The sequence below is a fragment of the Anneissia japonica genome, unplaced genomic scaffold, assembly GCF_011630105.1.
Source record: "Anneissia japonica isolate Jap-2015-1 unplaced genomic scaffold, ASM1163010v1 scaffold180_len884964_cov147, whole genome shotgun sequence".
Classification (NCBI taxonomy): Eukaryota; Metazoa; Echinodermata; class Crinoidea; order Comatulida; family Comatulidae; genus Anneissia; species Anneissia japonica.
In genome coordinates, this window is record NW_022696035.1 from 162301 (window position 1) to 182254 (window position 19954).

The 19954-nt window shown below is 33.9% G+C and overlaps 1 protein-coding gene across 5 annotated transcripts in view; it reads left to right on the top strand.

Moving 5' to 3' along the window:
- The window catches only part of LOC117101683 (kelch-like protein 8), a 68339-nt gene that overhangs the window by 17786 nt on the left and 30599 nt on the right, over nucleotides 1–19954 (top strand). For 2 of the 5 annotated variants that reach the window (XM_033241713.1, XM_033241710.1), the window contains exon 3: nucleotides 18288–19056. In XM_033241713.1, the coding sequence (XP_033097604.1) occupies nucleotides 18288–19056 (769 nt within the window). Of the gene's footprint in view, nucleotides 1–4854; nucleotides 5137–7630; nucleotides 7656–12532; nucleotides 12700–18287; nucleotides 19057–19954 lie in introns of those variants that run through there. The other 3 variants (XM_033241714.1, XM_033241712.1, XM_033241711.1) reach the window with 3 other exon arrangements.

Sequence of the window (19954 nt, forward strand, 5' to 3'; positions counted from 1 at the left end):
TAAATGAGCTATAAAATATGGGAGCTCAAAAAATTGCCTAAAAATCCAAGTTTGTTTAATCACTATAAATCAACTTATGTCTTATTAATCACGTACCAAAGTATTAGTTCTGGAAGTGGTCAAGAAATTGTTTATTTAATGTTATTTTGATAATTCGTTCTATTAAACAGTGTATGCCCAAATAACTTTGAATAGGCAATTACTTAAAATCATGTTTATCTTGATTCTAAGAGTACTGTTTTACTTTCCAATAACTTAGGCTTGAAATGTCCAATTTCAATGACTGACCCCTCATTTTAAAGATCACATACTCAGGTATCTGAAAATACCAATAACTTGAATTTCAATTTTTGCTACAACTTAGCCATTTTGCCACAACATGCCTCATATGGCAAGGTCACAAAACCTCCCTATTACCGGAAAAAAAACCCCAAAAAAGTGTAATCCAATGTTCTATCAAGAGAGATTCATGAATTTAGATTAGGACTCTGCTTTGGTGACATTGTTCTGTTGAAGGTTGTGGAACTCAGATTATATAAATTACTATGCTGTTTGTTATTTCATGAATTATACTTGATTCCAAATCCATAACAAGTATTATAGCAATTTCCAGCATTTAATTCTTATTTGTAGTAGCAGTTTGACTTGCTATACCACAAGTTCCATCAGTACTACTGATAATTAATCACAGCTTGATATTTAGCAGCTTAACGATACCAATCCTAGCATTCAGTGCAGATCAGTTTTATCAGCACTCGCAGAAAATGTTCTAAATTTAAATCTCATCTTATATGAGCGTGCATGTTGTATATGTATGACGATTCAATATGATTAACAACATGTATTATGTTTATTTATGATCTACAATAATACTGACATGTTTTTCGTTACCTCAAATAGAACGCTGTAATGAAATTGTAGTTAATGGATTCAAATTTGCAAATAATTGGTATTTTTAGAAGATCTAGTAAAATGTGATGTGTTTGCAACAAATAAACCATGTTAGTCGTAATTAATCTAGAAATCTGTTCAACGTGCTTGTGATATAAATGGTAGTATGTAGGTAATTGACTTACAGTACAATAAAGCGGCGTCTTTTATCATAAATGATATTGCCAAACTGTAGCATGTCATTTGTTTGTAGACAAAACAGAGAAGCTAGAAAATTATACCACTTTCCAGCTTCCAACAACTATGAACAGACAGGACTTGTTTAGCCACGTTGTCTAAAGCTGTGATATCTTCACAGTTTGCCGAATGTGAAATTGCCCGTAACAGTACAATAAAAGAGGCATCTTATCATAAATGATATTGCCTAATTGTCATTTGTCTGTTATTGTAGACAAAACAGACAAGCTGGAAGATTATACCACTTTCTCCAGCTTACAACAACAGCCATTACCAACAGGACTTGTTTTTGGCCAGTTTGTCTGAAGCTGGGATATCTTCTCAGTTTGCCGAATGTCTGATTGCCTCCCCAATTTTGCGAACACTCGAATGACTACGGTATTTATCCACTATGCTTAAAAATCTGTCAACCATCTTCGAACTGTAGTTACTAATCATGACTTTTGTAATTATTAGTCTGTCAAGAGGTGTACATTAAGCTAAATAAAATGAATTGTTAGTTTCTCATCTGGGATTTGAATTATTTTTTGGTGAGGGTATTTACTATTTGCTTTTTACTATCCTACACAGTATACTAATGGTAAACAGATATAGTAAAAATATATATATTTTTTTAATAAAAGAATAAAGGTAGGAGAATAACCCATAATGTGCAGCGTCATCGTGCTAAATTGCGTATGGGCGTGGTGCTTGACCACCTAGCAGCTGTAAAGAGGCACTTCATGGTAGCTTCATCTTCACATCATTCCACGACAGGGCCTGAAATAAACCATAACATTGGGGTAACCCCCTACTCTTGCAAGTGTGGGTTCTTTAAAAGTGTTCACAAGCCAGTATACACTGGACCTCTGTTTTAAGTACTTATCCAAGAAGACTTGGTTCTACCAACCTAACCATGGACGAGGAGCAGCTGGAACCAGCGTCAATGTTAAGGCTGTAGCTAAAACAGCACCCCTGCCTTACCGCTCGGCCACTCGACTCGCCCAAGTAAAAGGAGTCAAATGAATCTTTGTAATGTATTTCTTCCATTTATGTTCCCACCTCTTAGGCTTGACATCATTCTTTCAGATAGTCATTATATTTATTGTCCATGGGAAAAATGATTTTTTTTTTCTTTTTTTAAATAGCAAATTTTTTCTTGAGGTTCCAAAAATTGATAAGGACAGTGACGTGAACTAATTATTAATTTTATGTGGCCTTAGATCAGGTATACACGTCAGATGATCACATTACTGTAGACGATTCACCCGAGCATGTTATTAAACAGGTATAAGAACTGCGATTGACGGTACACTCACAAATATTTATCATTATTAATTGTAGTTATTGCCTTTGACATTTGTGTAATTTATATTTTCATAAACTTTATCTTGATATTAGTATAACTGTTATTGTTATATTTTAATGTTCATTTAAATCAAAACTAATTGAGAGTACTAAGACTTGCACTGTAGAATTATATAACTTGATGTGGCTACATTCATGTTTCAATTTCAGCTGACACATATTTTATTCTTTAATTCTACAGTTACTCCAATGTAGGAATAATCAATTCATTTGATTTTGTCTATAGACAGTGAACTTTAATTTACAAGATCTACTGCATCATTGATGCTCTCGTTTGCTGCTAATATTCTGTGAAAATAAACTTAGTTATGTTCTGCCGAGTCAATGGGTCAAGCTTTCTAATCTACACAAAATGTTCTGTTGTAGCTGGTGGCTATTATTTCGTTTTGAAACTGACATCTGTAATTACAGCAAGTTTCCATCTTGCATAAAATGAAAAATTTGAAAAAGGGTCTTGCATAAAATGAAAAATTTGAAAAAGGGGGCCTCATCTTGTTTTTAAGGTAACCTGGACGATCAACTGTCATTTATGTTCCATGCGTAATGTTTCTTCTATGTTTATATTTCTCTATCGGTTTGGAGAGGCAACTGGAAGGTATTTTAGTATGGTTATTCTGTCTTGCCAATTTACAGTATGAAACTTTTTTGTGTGTGTTTAGTTTTACTGAGACAAAAAAAAATGGAATGAAATGTTGAGAGGGTGACACAGAATGGCCTTACCAAAAATATAAAAGTTACATTGTTTTGCCATGAGATGCACGAGTAAATTTTTCATTCCGTTTTTGTTTTACTAAAACCAGATGCTTTACAAGTAAAACATACACACAATACAGTATGTGTTACTTTTAGCACTTTAAATATTGTATAGTAAAATCCATTTTTAGGAAGATAAAACTGATTATCACCATAGTTACTAGGTATTGCCTTACCTGCAGTTGTAAATATTTACATGAAACTAGTTTCATCATTCTTAGAAAACAAAATTGGCAGGATTTTGCACGGTCAGAGCATTGTAAGTAAATCGTAAATGACAGTGTCATTAATATTTCTGAGTGCTCAGTGAATTTCAAATAAATCCTAATTTTGTTTTTAACTAGTTCTATCAATAACTGACGTGTTTATTTGTAATTTCGTTCTACATGCCTCTCTCCAGTTAAAGGCCATGGGACCGATATTTTTATGGTTGTTAGTAGCTTTGGTCTCTAATTAGCAAAGAAATTATCATAATAAAAGAGAGATTTGTTCATCCAGGGCCGAAGCAAAGTCTTTAAAATTGTTTGGGCCGGGCATTCACTGCATCGTACAATGGTCGTGCGACTGTTGCACGACGAATCCAACTCCGCTCCCGGGAAGCGATAGAAAACGCGACGCTGCCTGCTGATTGTCAGTGGCAGTCTGAACACATCGCCATTAAAAACGATTAGTTGGGCGTGCATCGTCGCATTTGCGGTCTTTATAGAATCATTTCGGCCGATGACCTTCGGGCACTGTGAGTGCCCGGCTTTAGTTATCGTCTCACTTGTAAGTTGTGTGATTAAATCATCGTTTTGGGAGTTCAAAGTTCAAAAATATTAATTATGAGATTTCGGCATAGAAAGTACCTAAAATGTATCAATCAAGCAATAGACACATTATTAATTATTGTTAAATATAAATTACCAGTAGGTACATTACGTGTACGTGTGAAGATAGTGTTGTACCTTGGCAGGATGTTGTTGTGTCAGGTCCGAGTGAGTTAAACGCAGACGCAATAGGGGAAAATCTGGACGTACGGTAGTAAGCATGTTTAATTGCGACGACCTTATGACTGTCTCCGTCAGTAAATCACATTGGCCGTATGTACAGTAACTCACTTTTTACCAAAGCTTCATTGCTTTGCTCACTGTAAAATTGAAAGAAAAATGAATAGACTGAAGCATGTCTAACCTATTTTCTATGCATTGTTTGTATTTTTTTTTATTTTTTTTTATTTTGAGCATAGGAATATATAGTTCTTATTTTGGGTGTGTTTATGTGGTGGTTCTCATATGTAAAGGGGAGCAAATGGGTGACTTCATCTTTAAAGATCAGATAAGAAAAACATTATAGAATATACACGTTGTGATCAATCAACTATTTCAAATAAGTTATGTCTACCAAGGACTTTTTACTTTGGAGGTATAAAAATATCTTTATAAAACTTTAACCACTTGTCTATAAAGCCTGGCTATTTTTACATATTATCAGAAGATTGACCCAAGGACTTTTTTTCAAGTCCTTGAAATCAAGGTCAACATTTGTGTCCATAGTACCAAGGTTTACAATTATCTATTCACTAGCATTGTAGATGTAGACCCATTGTTTGCATTGTCCAACAATCACAACTGCTGCCTTTACTTCTCTCACAACCACTGGTAGTCTATTGTCTCTTTAGTTCATATTCTGTTTATATAGTACATCCTCCTCCTAGGTTGTCCAGCACTGACAGACAGCTTTATGACTCCATGGTGAACAACAGTATTAGCAGTGTGGGTGTGGATATGTTTTAAGTCAGGGTTGTTTGTTTTGATAACACATTCAACTAGTAGTAGGTAGTTGACAATTTGTAGCTTCAGCAAAGCAAAAAATTGTCCGGAGACTCCAGTGTTTAAAATTGTGACAAGGAAACAAGCATATAATCAAGTAAGTTCCAAGAATTATCATCACTTTTGGTTCAGTGTACATTGGTCCTATGTAATTTTCAGAACTTATACAATATTATTATTATTATACCCTAATCACGTCAGAGTATTGGCTAAATGCCAGTATGTAATTTATGGCACTGTGGAAGTGCCACACATACTCTTTGTAAAGTAGATAATAATGTTCATAAATCAAGTATTGCCGTGGGGAGGAGGTAGGGTAGACATGTGCAAATATAGACCAACTAGGGTATGGGGGGTCGCCTAGTTTTCTTATTGTAGGTGTTTGTTGGTCTTATAATGTAAGTTCCAAGAATTACTGTTACTTGTAAATTCAGTATATTGACCCTATGTAATAATAATAATAATACTTTATTTCAACACGGTAAAACTTGATTCACCCTTGATGTTTTTCATCAAGACCGTATAAATAAAATGAGTATAGAAACTAGAAGAATAAATGCAAATACATCAAATATCAAAAATGTCATAAAATATCACAAACAAAAGGTTAAGAAACACTATACAAAAATACTAATAAATCATCATACAGTATACAAGGTGAGTAAACTGATTAAAATTGTACATTCAAGATAAAATAAACTGTTTGAATTTGACAAGACTTGGTGCATTGTAATTAAGATTATTTCATAAAATACCACCAGGGTAAGTAACTCTTTTTTTTCAGTATTCAATTTTTGGTTTTTCTATAAAACATCAGCTAATCTTGTGTTATACTGTGGTATTTTAATGTACCACCCAAAGTTCTTCACTAACACTCAGTCAATATTTTAATAGTGGAGGAGAAGGTGAAGTGTGCAATATACTGTATCACCAATCAACTAACGAGAGTATGGGGTCACATAGGCTTAATTTATGACACTATGCATGGAGGTACCACCCAAATTACTTTGCCAACACTTTGTACAGTAGATCAATATTTCATAAATCAGGGCTCTATCCAGTATTTCCTTGGGGGAGTACATTTAACGTGGGTGTGCAAATATGGATCAACTGGGGTATGAGGTCACTGAATGCCACTCCTAACCAGTGAGATTTTTATGTTTGTTAAACTCAGAATTATGCTTGTTCCTTATATTTTATGCAATACTAGTATTCCCTTGTTGAATTCACGCAAATAAAACATGCTGTTTGCCTTTCTCGCAGTATTTTTTTAACTTTTAAGTCAGATACACATATTTATTATATTATAATTATCAATTGTTATGATATTTATTAGTCATTCGATAATCGAATTTGGCTAAAAGCATACAATACAAAAAGTGTTCAATATATCACAGCCAAACTTGCTCGCAGCAGAAACATTCCTATGCATGGTCACCTAAATTCCCTTGTTGGTTCAAGGATCAAAGGCGGGTGGATCGCAGCTTTGTTCCAAGTGCTTAATTGTATAATGAATTTCAGCCACATACTTGGTGAAAATGTTATACTGTAAGTAAGATTATTTTGTCCCGTTTGGAAGGTGCGAACCACTTCTTTTCTCCATGTACAAACGTACCCATATATTTATTGAGAAATATCCATCTAGTAAGCTGGTCATGTGGCTGGTGTGTTGGTGTTATGAGGGATATTATTATTAAGTATTGTACATATAACATCTTTTTTTTTTTTGTGATGTCCTATACCATATAGATGGTTTCTAGTACTGTATTAAAAGATACAAAGCATCTCCTATAGGTTTTTAGTGTGAGTAATAGAAATATATGTTTACTGCCCTCTATTGTTCAGTCACTATTGGTTTATTATTGTATATTTACTGTATACTATATACTGTAGTTGGATATGTTTGTCCGTGGTATGTCTGTAAAACCACATTAACATTCTAATAATAGCAATTATTTATTAAAAACAATTTAGAGTCACCTAAATTTAAGCAACACTTACAATTTTGTGTAAGTTTAAGAAACCTAAACAACTACTGTGTCTACTGAGCATAGAGTACAGATAGTACTGGTATTTGTTAAGTTTTCTACAAAAAAAAAATCATAATCCTTGTTTTTAATGCATTTTTTTTTCAATTAAACAAGTATAAATTCAATTCAAAATAATCTAAACTCCTTCTAGACAATCAATTTTTCTTTGACAAAAAAAATGATTTTTGCCCACATATAATCATGATATACCTATATTTGGTCATGATGTGATGTCATCATCACCATATATAGGCATATCACATCAAACAAAATTTGGTAGTCTAGACAGGATTTTATGCCGTGTTATTGAACATTATTCCTCATACTGTATTCCCTGTTTTTTTTTTTCTTGAAAATTGAAATGTGTGTTAATTCATTGTGACCTACGTACATCCTATTACTCACGTCAATGATTCTCCTCGCTCACACGCGGCAGCAAGTGGAAAATCACTTACAAGTGGACAAATCACATGAACAATTATTTCTTTCAATTGCATATCAAAAAGAAAGTTATTACTCCCAAGCAGTTGGGCATGTCGTTTCCAATGTTCTCGATGGTATCAGTTGTGAAGTAATGGATTGAAATGTAAGTATCAATTTAGTGTCATCATACACGTCCTGTCTTTGGTGCGGTACTGTCTATTAAATCCAGATATTTTCTTGTGTAAGGGATTGTTGGACATGGAATGAGCAAGATAGTTTTTTTGAAAAGGTTAATTAGTTACATTGGCTTGATTGACTGGTTGGTTAGTTAGTAAATTGTAGGAGCGTGTGGCGCGGCGTGTTCTTGAGATCGGGAGTTCGAGACCGGTGTCCGTTGCATTGCTTGTGTTCTTGGGCAAGGCAATTTACTTACGCTTGCCTCTCTCCACCCAGGAGTATAAATGGGTACATGTAGGATGGTGTGGCATTGAACGTATTAGGTAGTGCCTGTAAAGAAGCATGACTTGGGATAATCCCCATGGAGCAAGTAAAGTTTACACAAAAAAAAAAATACTATGTTGCCATTGTCCAGTGACCAGGGAAATATTGATGCCAAACAAGCGTCTTTTATTTTCTTTGGTCTGTGATAGGCGCAAATAAATCCAGATTCTAAAAAATAAAATAAAAAATTATTTATATTCATTAGATTGATTGACTTTGATTTTGACTTCAATGAACATTGATTCACTTTGATTTTTTTATGACTGATTTTGGTTAATTGATTCATTAATTAATTTAAATTTGATTGATTAATTTATTGATTTTGATTAATTGATTTGAATTTAGGTATGTTTGATTAATAGCTTCCTACTTGTCATTTTTACTACTGTAAAACAAATCCACAATAACAGATCGTTGTGTTGTCATATGTAGTATGTTATTTGTACAGTACCTGTGCATGTTGAATGCTGCATGCCATCTATTGGTTGATGAACTTTTGAGAGGCATCAGGTCGAATCTGTGTCTCAAAAATGAAAGCAAGTGTTGTAATTAACACTAAAAAAAGATTTCTATGAAAACATCAAACTAAAATTTGTTATAAAATAATTTCATAAAATGTTAGCTATTTCCTTCAAAATTTATGATAAATGTCCTGTTGATTGTCATGTTATTTACAAATTGACACTGTGTGCGCCAGTGGTGTAGGCCTACAATGAGTTTGCGAATTCTGAGGTGACAAAATTACTACACAGTATTTTGATTACTGTATTGGCAGTTATTTTGGGGGGTTTTTTTTTTACGACATTTCTTAGGGCGGGTAAAAGTTTGCCGACTGTAACTATAATACATGATGCAATCACGATCAGGTGGTTTGCTTGGGCTCTAAAGTGTGTGTTTGGAGGTTTGCAGGGTTTAGCAATATCTAGGTGGACCTATAATTTTTTCAAACTGTGGGGAGAGGGAGGAATTTGTAATCTACAACTCAACGCATACAGTTCAAACAAACAAAAAATTACCTCTGTAGTAGCCCACACCATTAAGTGGTCTTTTATGGACCTTGTATTGTCTGAATGTAGAAAAAAATCTCCTACATTTTAATGGCGTCATAGATGATGAGGCCCCTGGGATGATTGGCTTTTGTTTATTGATATTCCTCTCTCAGCTGTATTATAGTAATGATTATTACTTGGCTCATTCTATAATTTATAGCTGATATTAGGTTCTTTCTGGCATTTGATTTCAAATTAAAATATATTGAAAAGCATCCAGAGTTATTACCAACAGCTACTTAATCATAATTTATGATTATTGTGTTGGTACTTAGAATTTTATGATAATGACAATGATGATGACGATGATGATTTATGATGATGATGATTTATGATGATGATGATGAATGTTGTATTCTTGTATACATCCCTGTACTGTAGTAGAGGTACAGTATTGTACTTAGTAGTACTAGTGGTTGTGTGGGGGGTGGGGGGGTGGCATAGTAGCAGCAATAACAGTAACATCAGCAGGAGCGGCGGTAACAATAGCAATATTAGCGGTGGGGTTAGTAGATGGTGCAAAAGTAGTAAAGAGAGTGGGCATTGGCTAGAGAAATAGGGTGATACGAGGCAATATTTAATAAATAGGCCTACATGTGTAAATAATTTGCTCTGTAAATTTCTAGTTGGAGGCAGGGTGGTGCCGGTGGGCATTGGTGGAAAGCTGCACGACGAGAAAAATTCAATTTGCTGTAGAAAAGAAACAAATTATTTTTTTTTTTTACATGTTAATAGTATCTAAAATCTCCCCTGGATTTTGAGCGACAGCCCCACCATGCCCACTTACTCTCGTCCAAGAATCAGGGACATCGAACCCTCCGTCTGGTAAATCCTGCCACCATCCCTAGTTTTAGGCACCTGGGTGCAAACTGTTTTGGGGCCCGCATTCTATGCCATTCCCCCACCTTACTGCAGATTCCAGTATTGACACCAACAGCAAAGAGTAAAGGGATCTAAAGAAAGATGAGATAGAATATGAAGATTAGAATCTGCATTAAAACAGTAGAAGTTTATGACTGTAGGGAAAGAACATTTTGAACTAAATCGGACCTCTTGCAGTTTAATACTCTTTGGTGGGAGCTTCATATTTAATTTTGTTTTGCTGTGCATGGTAATACCCATCACCACTGACTTCCCTGAGACAACTGAAAGTAGTAAAAACATGCAAATATTATGAATTTGTTGGAGATGGGCTACTTTCCCGGAGATTCTTGCCTTGTTGCTAGGGTATGGCTAGGATTAGGCTAGGGTGGTCTAGGCTAGGCTATCAAATTCTGTTCTTGACAACAATGCATTTTGCGTCTGAGTAATTGCCTTTGTGTCTGTCCGTGTCAACAAAAGATCATGAATGATACCATATTTGTTAATATTTACGCTGATAAAGTTCTTAGGATAATGATGAAATATTTTTTTAATAAATTATGTTCCAAAATTGCCAATCCTTTCTTTGATGTTTTTTTTTTTCATCCTTTCTCCTTTCTGTTTTTTATGTGGAACATGTGTGAAAAAGACAGATGACTTGATAATGAAAATTTATCACAACAATAAAAGAACCCGTATCTAACTTTATGCATCTTTGTTCACTAATATGATGAGTCAAACAATTTCTATAAATAAATGTAAAGATAACTTTGCCAACCATTTCATTCACCATTTTTATAGTTTTAAATTTCAAGTGAAGTTGTAAAAACTAGGTGGTTGTCATTTTCGTCTGGCATATGACATGCATCATCAAATTTCTATCCTATTAAACAGTTCCAAAAGACTACTTTTGGGATTGGGGTTTATATCCTGGTTTTCAGTAGCCTTGGTCTCAAATTTAAAAAATAATTGTATTACTAGAAATAATGGATACTGTAGGGGTGCGTTTGAGCCATACAGTACACGCCTATTAAATTCCGTGTATATGACAGGTAAACGCACGGCTTTACACCACGGGGGTCCCCGCATTCGAGCACAAACTTATCTTGTCTAACCGTGTACAAATTTACCTCGGAAATACTCGTTTGAGGTCAGCGAGGCAATAGTATATCCCATCATGCCACGCAATATTTACGTTTCTAACCACGCTTCACGCACTTGTACTGTACTCCCTGCACAACTTATTGGTGACCTGTGTCACCGTCAGCTTTCTCCTAAATTCAAAATAACAACACAATTAATTACAAAAAATAATTTGACCAGAAATAGATTAACTAAGATATAAAAGAAATTCAGAAAAAGACAAATTAACAGAGAAATTATCCCCCCCCCCCACTCCCACTGAACATATTATCCAAATTATGGATCAACAATCCAAAAACATCAATCTAAAAAGTAGAATATACAACAAAGACCACTTTTGAAATGATTTTCAGGTATATTTTTTATTTTGCAAAATAAAATATATTTTTCCTTAAAAACGGCTCTATGCCTGTTGTTAATCTTGTCAATTTTTGAACAGATTTGAGACAGGTCTTACCTGACTAAACCAAGATTAAACATGATAAATCAACACTTCAAAAAAATATTGATTCCCGGGGATACAAATCCAACTATGGAGAAAATTGTAAATAAAAGCCTAATCAAACCCTACCAGATTTTCACTATTTCACATGTGTCAACTTCAATCAATGAATGCTTTGTGTTAATGTGGGTTTTCCCGAACAGCTTTGATTGGTTTCGAAACTAGACTTATTTGGAACTGTTTTTACCATATAAGGAAGTAATGGGTGGACCTTATCTGTAAATGAGAACATAAATAAATTTGAGCACTGTATTTTTGCTTAGCGACGCTAGAACGTGGTTACGTTTTTGAACGATAGGTGGTGGAAGTAAAATTTTTAAAAAGCGTGAAATAACGGTCAAATCGCCTATCGGCTGCCCTACTGAACATTTTCAGGGACTCATCTATATCGGCTTCTTGCCAGGGACCGTTCAAAGATGGTCCGATATGTAGAGTTTCTGGCTTTAGGTGTTGGACCTTTTTTATCATACAGACATTTTAATGTGACGTCTAAACTCATGGACGTAGTGAACGATTTTATAACTTCACAGTCTCAGCAGACCAAGATAGATACATAGTATGCCATGATTCGTTTCACTTCCAGCGCACTCCTTCGAACAAATCAGGTCTACTTCAAGCTTTTCTCAAAACCTCATTAATACAATTGATATTTAAGTGTTCACAAGTTTTATACCACTATTTCTGTACCTGCTAAAATAATTGTTCATTGTTTTTATTACATCAACTTCCAATCATTGTCTTACTTTGATTGGCTGCTTTCATCCAATCAGAATCCAAGCATAAAGATGCTCCTCCCATTTTTTTTAGATTGCTTTGAATATTAAGCCATCTGTCCACGCCCCAATAATTTGATTGATAGGATCATTAAACAAATTGGCTTTTGTAGTAGAAACCTTCCCACTGGGAGTGAACTAGAAATCCTCAGTTGATGACTTTTACGAAGGACTCTCTCACTATCAAGTTCCAGCTCCTGTTTCAGTTCAGTGGTTTCATTGATGGTTTCAACAACGTGCTAGTGTCTCAATTTTGGGTCATTTATTTACTAGCAGTTGTAGAGGCAATATTGTGACCTATCTTTAGGGCAAATTATTCCAATTTGTACAACTCCAAACTACTACAAACTCAGCACCAATGATGAGAAGAATGAGAAAGTAAGTATGCATATTATCAAATCCTACCAAGTCCAGTCTTTGTAAAATCACTACACTGCCGCTAGAGTGTTTTCATCGCAAACTCCACACTTCGTAGCTGCCCCCCTCCCCCATTGCAATCACGAAGGCTCTCCTATTCAACTGACCAATCAGCATTACAGAATGTTTCTGAACTGTTTCAGTCAGTAGTGTGTAGTAATTTTATAAAAACTGGGCTTAATGTGTTGCAGATACGCTTTTGTAAGAACACATTTTATAAGAACGCTAGCCTGAAATTGCTTAAATAAGAACAACAAAATAAGAACAAATTGAGGCTGAGGTAAAATCTAAAATGAGGTTCTTTTTTTTTTTTATTGAAAAACCAACAGTATCTCTAACTTATTGTGCAGTAATTTTGGCTATCGTAATACCCTCTTCCTTTTCATCATGGTTACGGAGCCGCAAGTCCCACTAAGGTGGACCATTACTATCATTATTGCCAGGATTGAACAAGGACATGTTTATTTTTTTTTAATATATTAATAAATTCTGGCACCACCATTGGTCCTTAACCTGACAGTCCTTCATCTACAGTATAAGTATAGAATTGTGTTTCGTTGTTAGGACTTCCTTGTATTTTTTTTCTTATAGTACATTCAACTTTCATATAGTCAGTTCAAACTTACTATAATATTTTTTTGAAGTTTGTTTGTGTGGCTTAAATTTGGTCTTTCGTTATTCCTGTATTTTTTAAACAAAAACGAATTTCAACACCTAATATATTGTACACTTATTGATTAAAATTTAATTAAAAATTAATTAAAAATTAAAAGTAGTGACTAAACTATTTCAATAGTCTCTCTTTTGCATCTTTTTTTGATCTAATAAATAAATATATTTTATTATGGAATATCATTTTTTTATATTAAGAATACCAAATGAAATCTTTGATCATTGTTATGTTTTTATACATTGGTAATAGAAATAAGCATATGCCTTCAGTAATGTTAACAAAGGACATTGTTCTCCTTAGAAATAACATTCCCAGACAAAGCAATGCATTATGGAATTTATAGTAGTATTAATTTCATTCAGGCAGGTTCAAGTAAAGAACAAATTGAGGCTGATGTAAAATCTAAAATGAGGTTCTTTTTTTTTTATTGAAAAACCAACTGTATCTCTAACTTATTGTGCAGTAATTTTGACTATCGTAATACCCTCTTTCTTTTCATCATGGTTACGGAGCCGCAAGTCCCACTAGGGTGGACCATTACTATCATTACTGCCAGGATTGAACAAGGACACTCACCATTGCTCCTTAACCTGACAGTCCTTCATCTACAGTATAAGTATAGAATTGTGTTTTGTTGTTAGGACTTCCTTGTATTTTTTTTCTTATAGTACATTCAACTTTCATATAGTCATTTCAAACTTACTATAATATTTTTTTGAAGTTTGTTTGTGTGGCTTAAATTTGGTCTTTCGTTATTCCTGTATTTTTTAAACAAAAACGAATTTCAACACCTAATATATTGTACACTTATTGATTAAAATTTAATTAAAAATTAATTAAAAATTAAAAGTAGTGACTAAACTATTTCAATAGTCTCTCTTTTGCATCTTTTTTTGATCTAATAAATAAATATATTTTATTATGGAATATCATTTTTTTATATTAAGAATACCAAATGAAATCTTTGATCATTGTTATGTTTTTATACATTGGTAATAGAAATAAGCATATGCCTTCAGTAATGTTAACAAAGGACATTGTTCTCCTTAGAAATAACATTCCCAGACAAAGCAATGCATTATGGAATTTATAGTAGTATTAATTTCATTCAGGCAGGTTCAAGTAAAGGTAATCAGGGATAATACAGGATTAGATACTAAGGCATGGTTTTACAAAATTGACCAAACTAAAGTATTTCCAATGCTAGCTGTATTGGTTGTCCCCAGTGAACCTGGACGGTTGAACATACATTTAGTTCAATCTGTCCCAAGTGTTATATAAAATTGCTGGCTGGAATGGAGTGTAGCAAATTTATGGAAATCAGTTATTTCCGACAAAGCAGTGAAACACCTAATAAAAGGTTGAAAAAATACTTGAAGCAGGTCAGCATTATAATCTAATAGTTTTTCCCTTTAATACTGATTAAGAATCATTTGCTTAAAATAGCCCTTAGCCTAAAAATATACAAGTAGGCCTACTACTATATAAGTGCCTGACTTTTATTGTGATGATGGAATATGCTGTAGGAATTTTAGCTCTTCATAATTTTAACTATCTCTTTATTTTAAATTTGTATTATCTATTTATTGTAATGCGCATTTGAACATAATTTGCAATGGAATTTGCACAATATAAATTAATAAATTATTATTAGTACTAAAAATAATAAAACAAAAATTAAACTATGAACTGCCATTTCGCTTTCAATTAACACAGCCTGTGATTTTTAGTTAGGTTCTTAATTAAATTTAAGGATGTAACAATCTGAAATTGCAAAAACTGAAAAGGAAACATGCTTTTGTATAAGACAAATCTCAATGTTGACAAAATAATTTTCAAAAAATTAAACATATTTTAAGCATATTTAAATTCCAAAATTTAAAATTTAAAATTGTTTTAAATTTTAAAAGTCTGTTTATAAAATATGTTTTAGATCGAATATCATCTGGTTCAGTAGGCAGATCTATTTATTTAGGAGTTAACATATGCATAACTCTTGTGGTTTTCTATGTATATCATCATTGTATGTCATTTTTTCCACAGTTTAATGAAAATAATATTTTATTCATTATTATAACACACTTAAATAAAACCCAGTCACTAGATTGGTTGATTTCGTAACATGTGACATTAGTTATTTCCCCCATTTCATCACTCATGAAAATTTTCTTCCACTTTTTTCCCGCCCGTATTGTCCACTGCATATTGCCTATGGATACGAAATGAATTCAATCTACTTGCTAAACTTGGGCGGATTCAAGCCATCTTTAGACTGTCTTAACGGTTAGCCGGCTATAATCATGACGGCACTACTTCTCTATGATTATAGACCATTGCTATACTGCGGAACCAGTTAGCCGTCTTAACTTTTAAAGCCTACTCGGAGGAGGCTTAAAACTGTCTTAAATCAATTTGATCATGGCGTTCTGCTGATTAATTCAACAGTGCAATGGCAAAACTTAGACCTAGATCGTCAAAGTCGGAGACTTGAACGATGAATATTCTGCACGCTTCTCAGCATCTGTAAAAATAGGTCTACATTTATTTACGTTTATTTCAATACATTTGCTCGTAGTGTATAGAAGTAAACTGTTAACGGCCATTAAAAGCTGTCCAACTTCGCAGAAGTCCATTTCAAGTCGCTCTCGAATTGCTATCTAAAGTAGTTCTTGCAACTTAATGTTAGAAGAATGCATGTGTTAAAATTGTTGACTCGATTAATCATAAAAACTTTTTTCGGATTGTCACACTCAATAACTGACCAATCAGAACATGTGTTGCTTTTTTGTTTGTTTGTAGTATTTATTGCTATCCATATAGAGTACCACATTCATGTCGTCACGACGCCAGATGGCGCTCTCTGTTGTCAACAGACGTTGGTTACAGTTCATTACTCCCGAATAACTTTATGTGCTTTCTGGAATAGGCATTTTAAAATCTAATATTTTACCATCAAAATGTACTAAAAACACAAAAGCTCACATTACTGTTTATTAGTTATTGAACTACATTTGCGTGCGTCGAGCATGCATGACGTCGCCCCCAATCTTATGTTACCAGGGAGTACATGTTTGCGTTTCAATACTCAAAGCGGTCTTAATAGGGAAGACTGTTTTATAGCAATGATCTTAGAGGATTAACTTTAGTATTAAGACTGTCTAAGTGATAAAGCCGGCTTTATTCAAGGAGTTAAGAATACCAGTTAAGACCGTTCTATAGCAATTCGCCCCTTGTCTTAATAGTGGTGTGCAATGTGTCAGAGATTTTGTTTGCTTAGAGAATTGTTATGGTTTACTGTAAATATAGTATTTTAAAAGTGTGGATGATACTGTACCTCAAAAATTAGCTCAAATTTGCGCAAAATCTGTGCAGAATTCAGCAGTTATTTCCCGATATGTGTGGACGGATTTCTAGCCTAGGCCAAAGCCTAGTCCTAGGGCCATATAGCAGATGTAGGGCCTAGGTTTTGCGCGAAGGATAGGCCCAGGCTAGGCTAGGCCAGACCGTTTCACCTCGTTGAATGAAACAGTCCATCTTTCAACGAATGAAAATATTCTTTCCATTGCACTCATAGACATTCATTATTTGGCTATTATCTCACAATGGGGCTTTAATGAATAATTATTATTACCATGCATTGTAAAGGTTAACCACATCCAATCATAGCAAGCTTAACTCAGGATGTTTATTTTTCTACAGCATCACTGTACACTAGGTTACATTTGGGTCGTTCAGCTCTAAATTATACATTATTGTGGAAGTACCACATTGCAGAAAATGAAAGTAGGTCGTTTTGTTAATTGTTTCAACGCAAGGCTGCAATATTACTCGTAGTGTATAGAAGTAAACTGTTAACGGCCATTAAAAGCTGTCCAGCTTCGCAGAAGTCCATTTCAAGTCGCTCTCGAATTGCTTACTAGGATATAAAGTAGTTCTTGCAACTTAATGTTAGAAGAATGCATGTGTTAAAATTGTTGACTCGATTAATCATAAAATCTTTTTTCGGATTGTCACACTCAACAACTGACCAATCAGAACATGTGTTGCTTGTTTGTTTGTTTGTAGTATTTATTGCTATCCATATAGAGTACCACATTAATGTCGTCACGACGCCAGATGGCGCTCTCTGTTGTCAACAGACGTTGGTTACAGTTCATTACGCCCAAATAACTTTATGGGCTTTCTGGAATAGGCATTTTAAAATCTAATATTTTACCATCAAAATGTACTAAAAACACAAAAGCTCACATTACTGTATATTAGTTATTGAACACATTTAATCATCAATTAAAATTTACAAAGAAAAAGAAAGATCAAATACAACATCTTAATAATTACGTTAGAAATTGGGATCAATGGTGCTTAGCGGAAAGGTTGATTAATGTGTATTGTAGTATGTACTACATTAAGATATGAAATTACAATTTTATGACTCTGTTGCTATTTGTTTTTTGTTGTAATTAATGGATAGTTTGATTACTGTTTGTAATTGCTCTTAATATCATCATTCTTATTATCATTTGCAATCGGTCATTATTATATAATCAATATTATTATTAGTTATATTAATTTGTTCTTGATGTTTTTATTGATAATAATCAATAAATCATGTTTATCATATTAGTAAACTTTTTGAAATGTATTGTATAGTAGCCTATTGTTATTGACATATAATATTGATAAGTTTCCTGTTTTGTTTTTAATTCTCACCTTCTTTCAAAAATTATTAATAATAACAATGCGAGTTCAAAACTTGTTTTTAAATACAGATCTTTCTTTATGTTCGTTTTTTTGTACCTTAACTATAAACTTTCTTGAGGTCTGCTCTGTATACAGGATGTTTTAAAAAAGTATCACTATTTTTTTTTTTTAACAGGCCATTTGAGAAAAAGTCAACTGTAATTATTGAGATTTCTGGGACAAGTAGAAAGAGCCGAAACATGGAGGCCACCGATTCGATTATTCCAATTGTACAAAGAATCCAAATATCTCCACGATCCATGACTACGTTTGAGAGCCACACACATTGGAAAGAGTCGTTCAGCATCCTACAAGACTTGTATTTAGATCGTAAACTATGTGATATCACGTTACTCGTCGGAAACAAACGAATACACTGCCACAGACTCGTTCTTGCATGTTGCAGTCCATATTTTAAAGCCATGTTAACCTCTGACATGGCGGAGAGTAGGCAGGATACGATAACCATTAGGGATTTAGACGAAGACGCCATGGAAAATGTAATCAACTTTATGTACACAGCAAAACTTGTTTTGACTATTGACAATGTGCAGAAACTCTTGTACGTTGCGAGTATCCTGCAACTTGAGGTCGTAACAAAAGCGTGCTGCGATTTTATGCGCACGCATCTTCACCCGAGTAACTGTCTCGGTGTACGTAATTTTGCTGAGCTTCATGGTCGATCCGAACTTGTTAAGTCTGCAGATAAATTTACGCATGAATTTTTTTGTGATATTGTGCGACAGGAGGATTTTTTGAATATTAGTTTTGAACATTTTCTAACAGTAATTGAATCGTCTGATTTGAATGTTGAGAATGAAATGCAAGTATACAAAGCTGTTATGAAATGGGTTAAGCACGACCTTATAAATAGAGAACGGTGTCTTCCAGAGCTAATGTCTAAGGTAAGTTACTCAAAAAATATTATTACCATAGATCATTGGGCGAGTTAAATCAAGTCAAGAACAAAACTTAGCAAACTTAATATAACATTACATAATACAATACAATCAAGTAACAGAAGATATTACTTTACAAATATTCTTTGCATTCCAAAAACAAATAATGATCTTACTTAACTAAAGCAAAAATTGATAACTTTGTACAGTAAATAAGTACAATCATTTGTTACCATACATTGGGAGTGCTGTACAGTAGAATTGATGGCATCATCGTGCTTATTGATATTTATCACAGAAAACTCTATACAGTGCTGGGGCGGATGCAGGAGTGCAGACGATGCAGTCGCACCCCCTTAAAATTGTATCGAAAGAAAAATAATTCTTGTATTGTTGATATGAACATTAGGTCTATACAGGTATGAGAATGCAATTTCTGGGCACTTACTGTATAGTTGAGGCCCATTTTCTCAAAATTTTATCCTCTCTGCCCCAACCATGGGGGGAGGGGGGCTGAGGTAGTGTTGACTCTCACGCACCACCTACAGTACACAGAATCCTGCATCCGCACCAGCAGTGTGACAAAATTACGGTAAACTTTTGAACTTTTAAATGAATATTTCACAGTGAGTACTAATAATTTTGGCTTCTGTACAGTATTACTGCATGTAATTGGGAGATGTTACTGTCGCTGTAATTACAACTGTTCAAATAATAATATATAATAAGATGAAGATTATTTTATTGCACACTCTTTATACCATAATTTCGCTTTGCTATGAGATCAACATTTTAAATCTCTCATGTAAAACGGTTCAAAAGTCATGGAAAAGTCATGGAATTCTGGCTAGAAAAGTCATGGAAAATCATGGAAATTAACTCATGAGAAAGTGTATGAACCCTG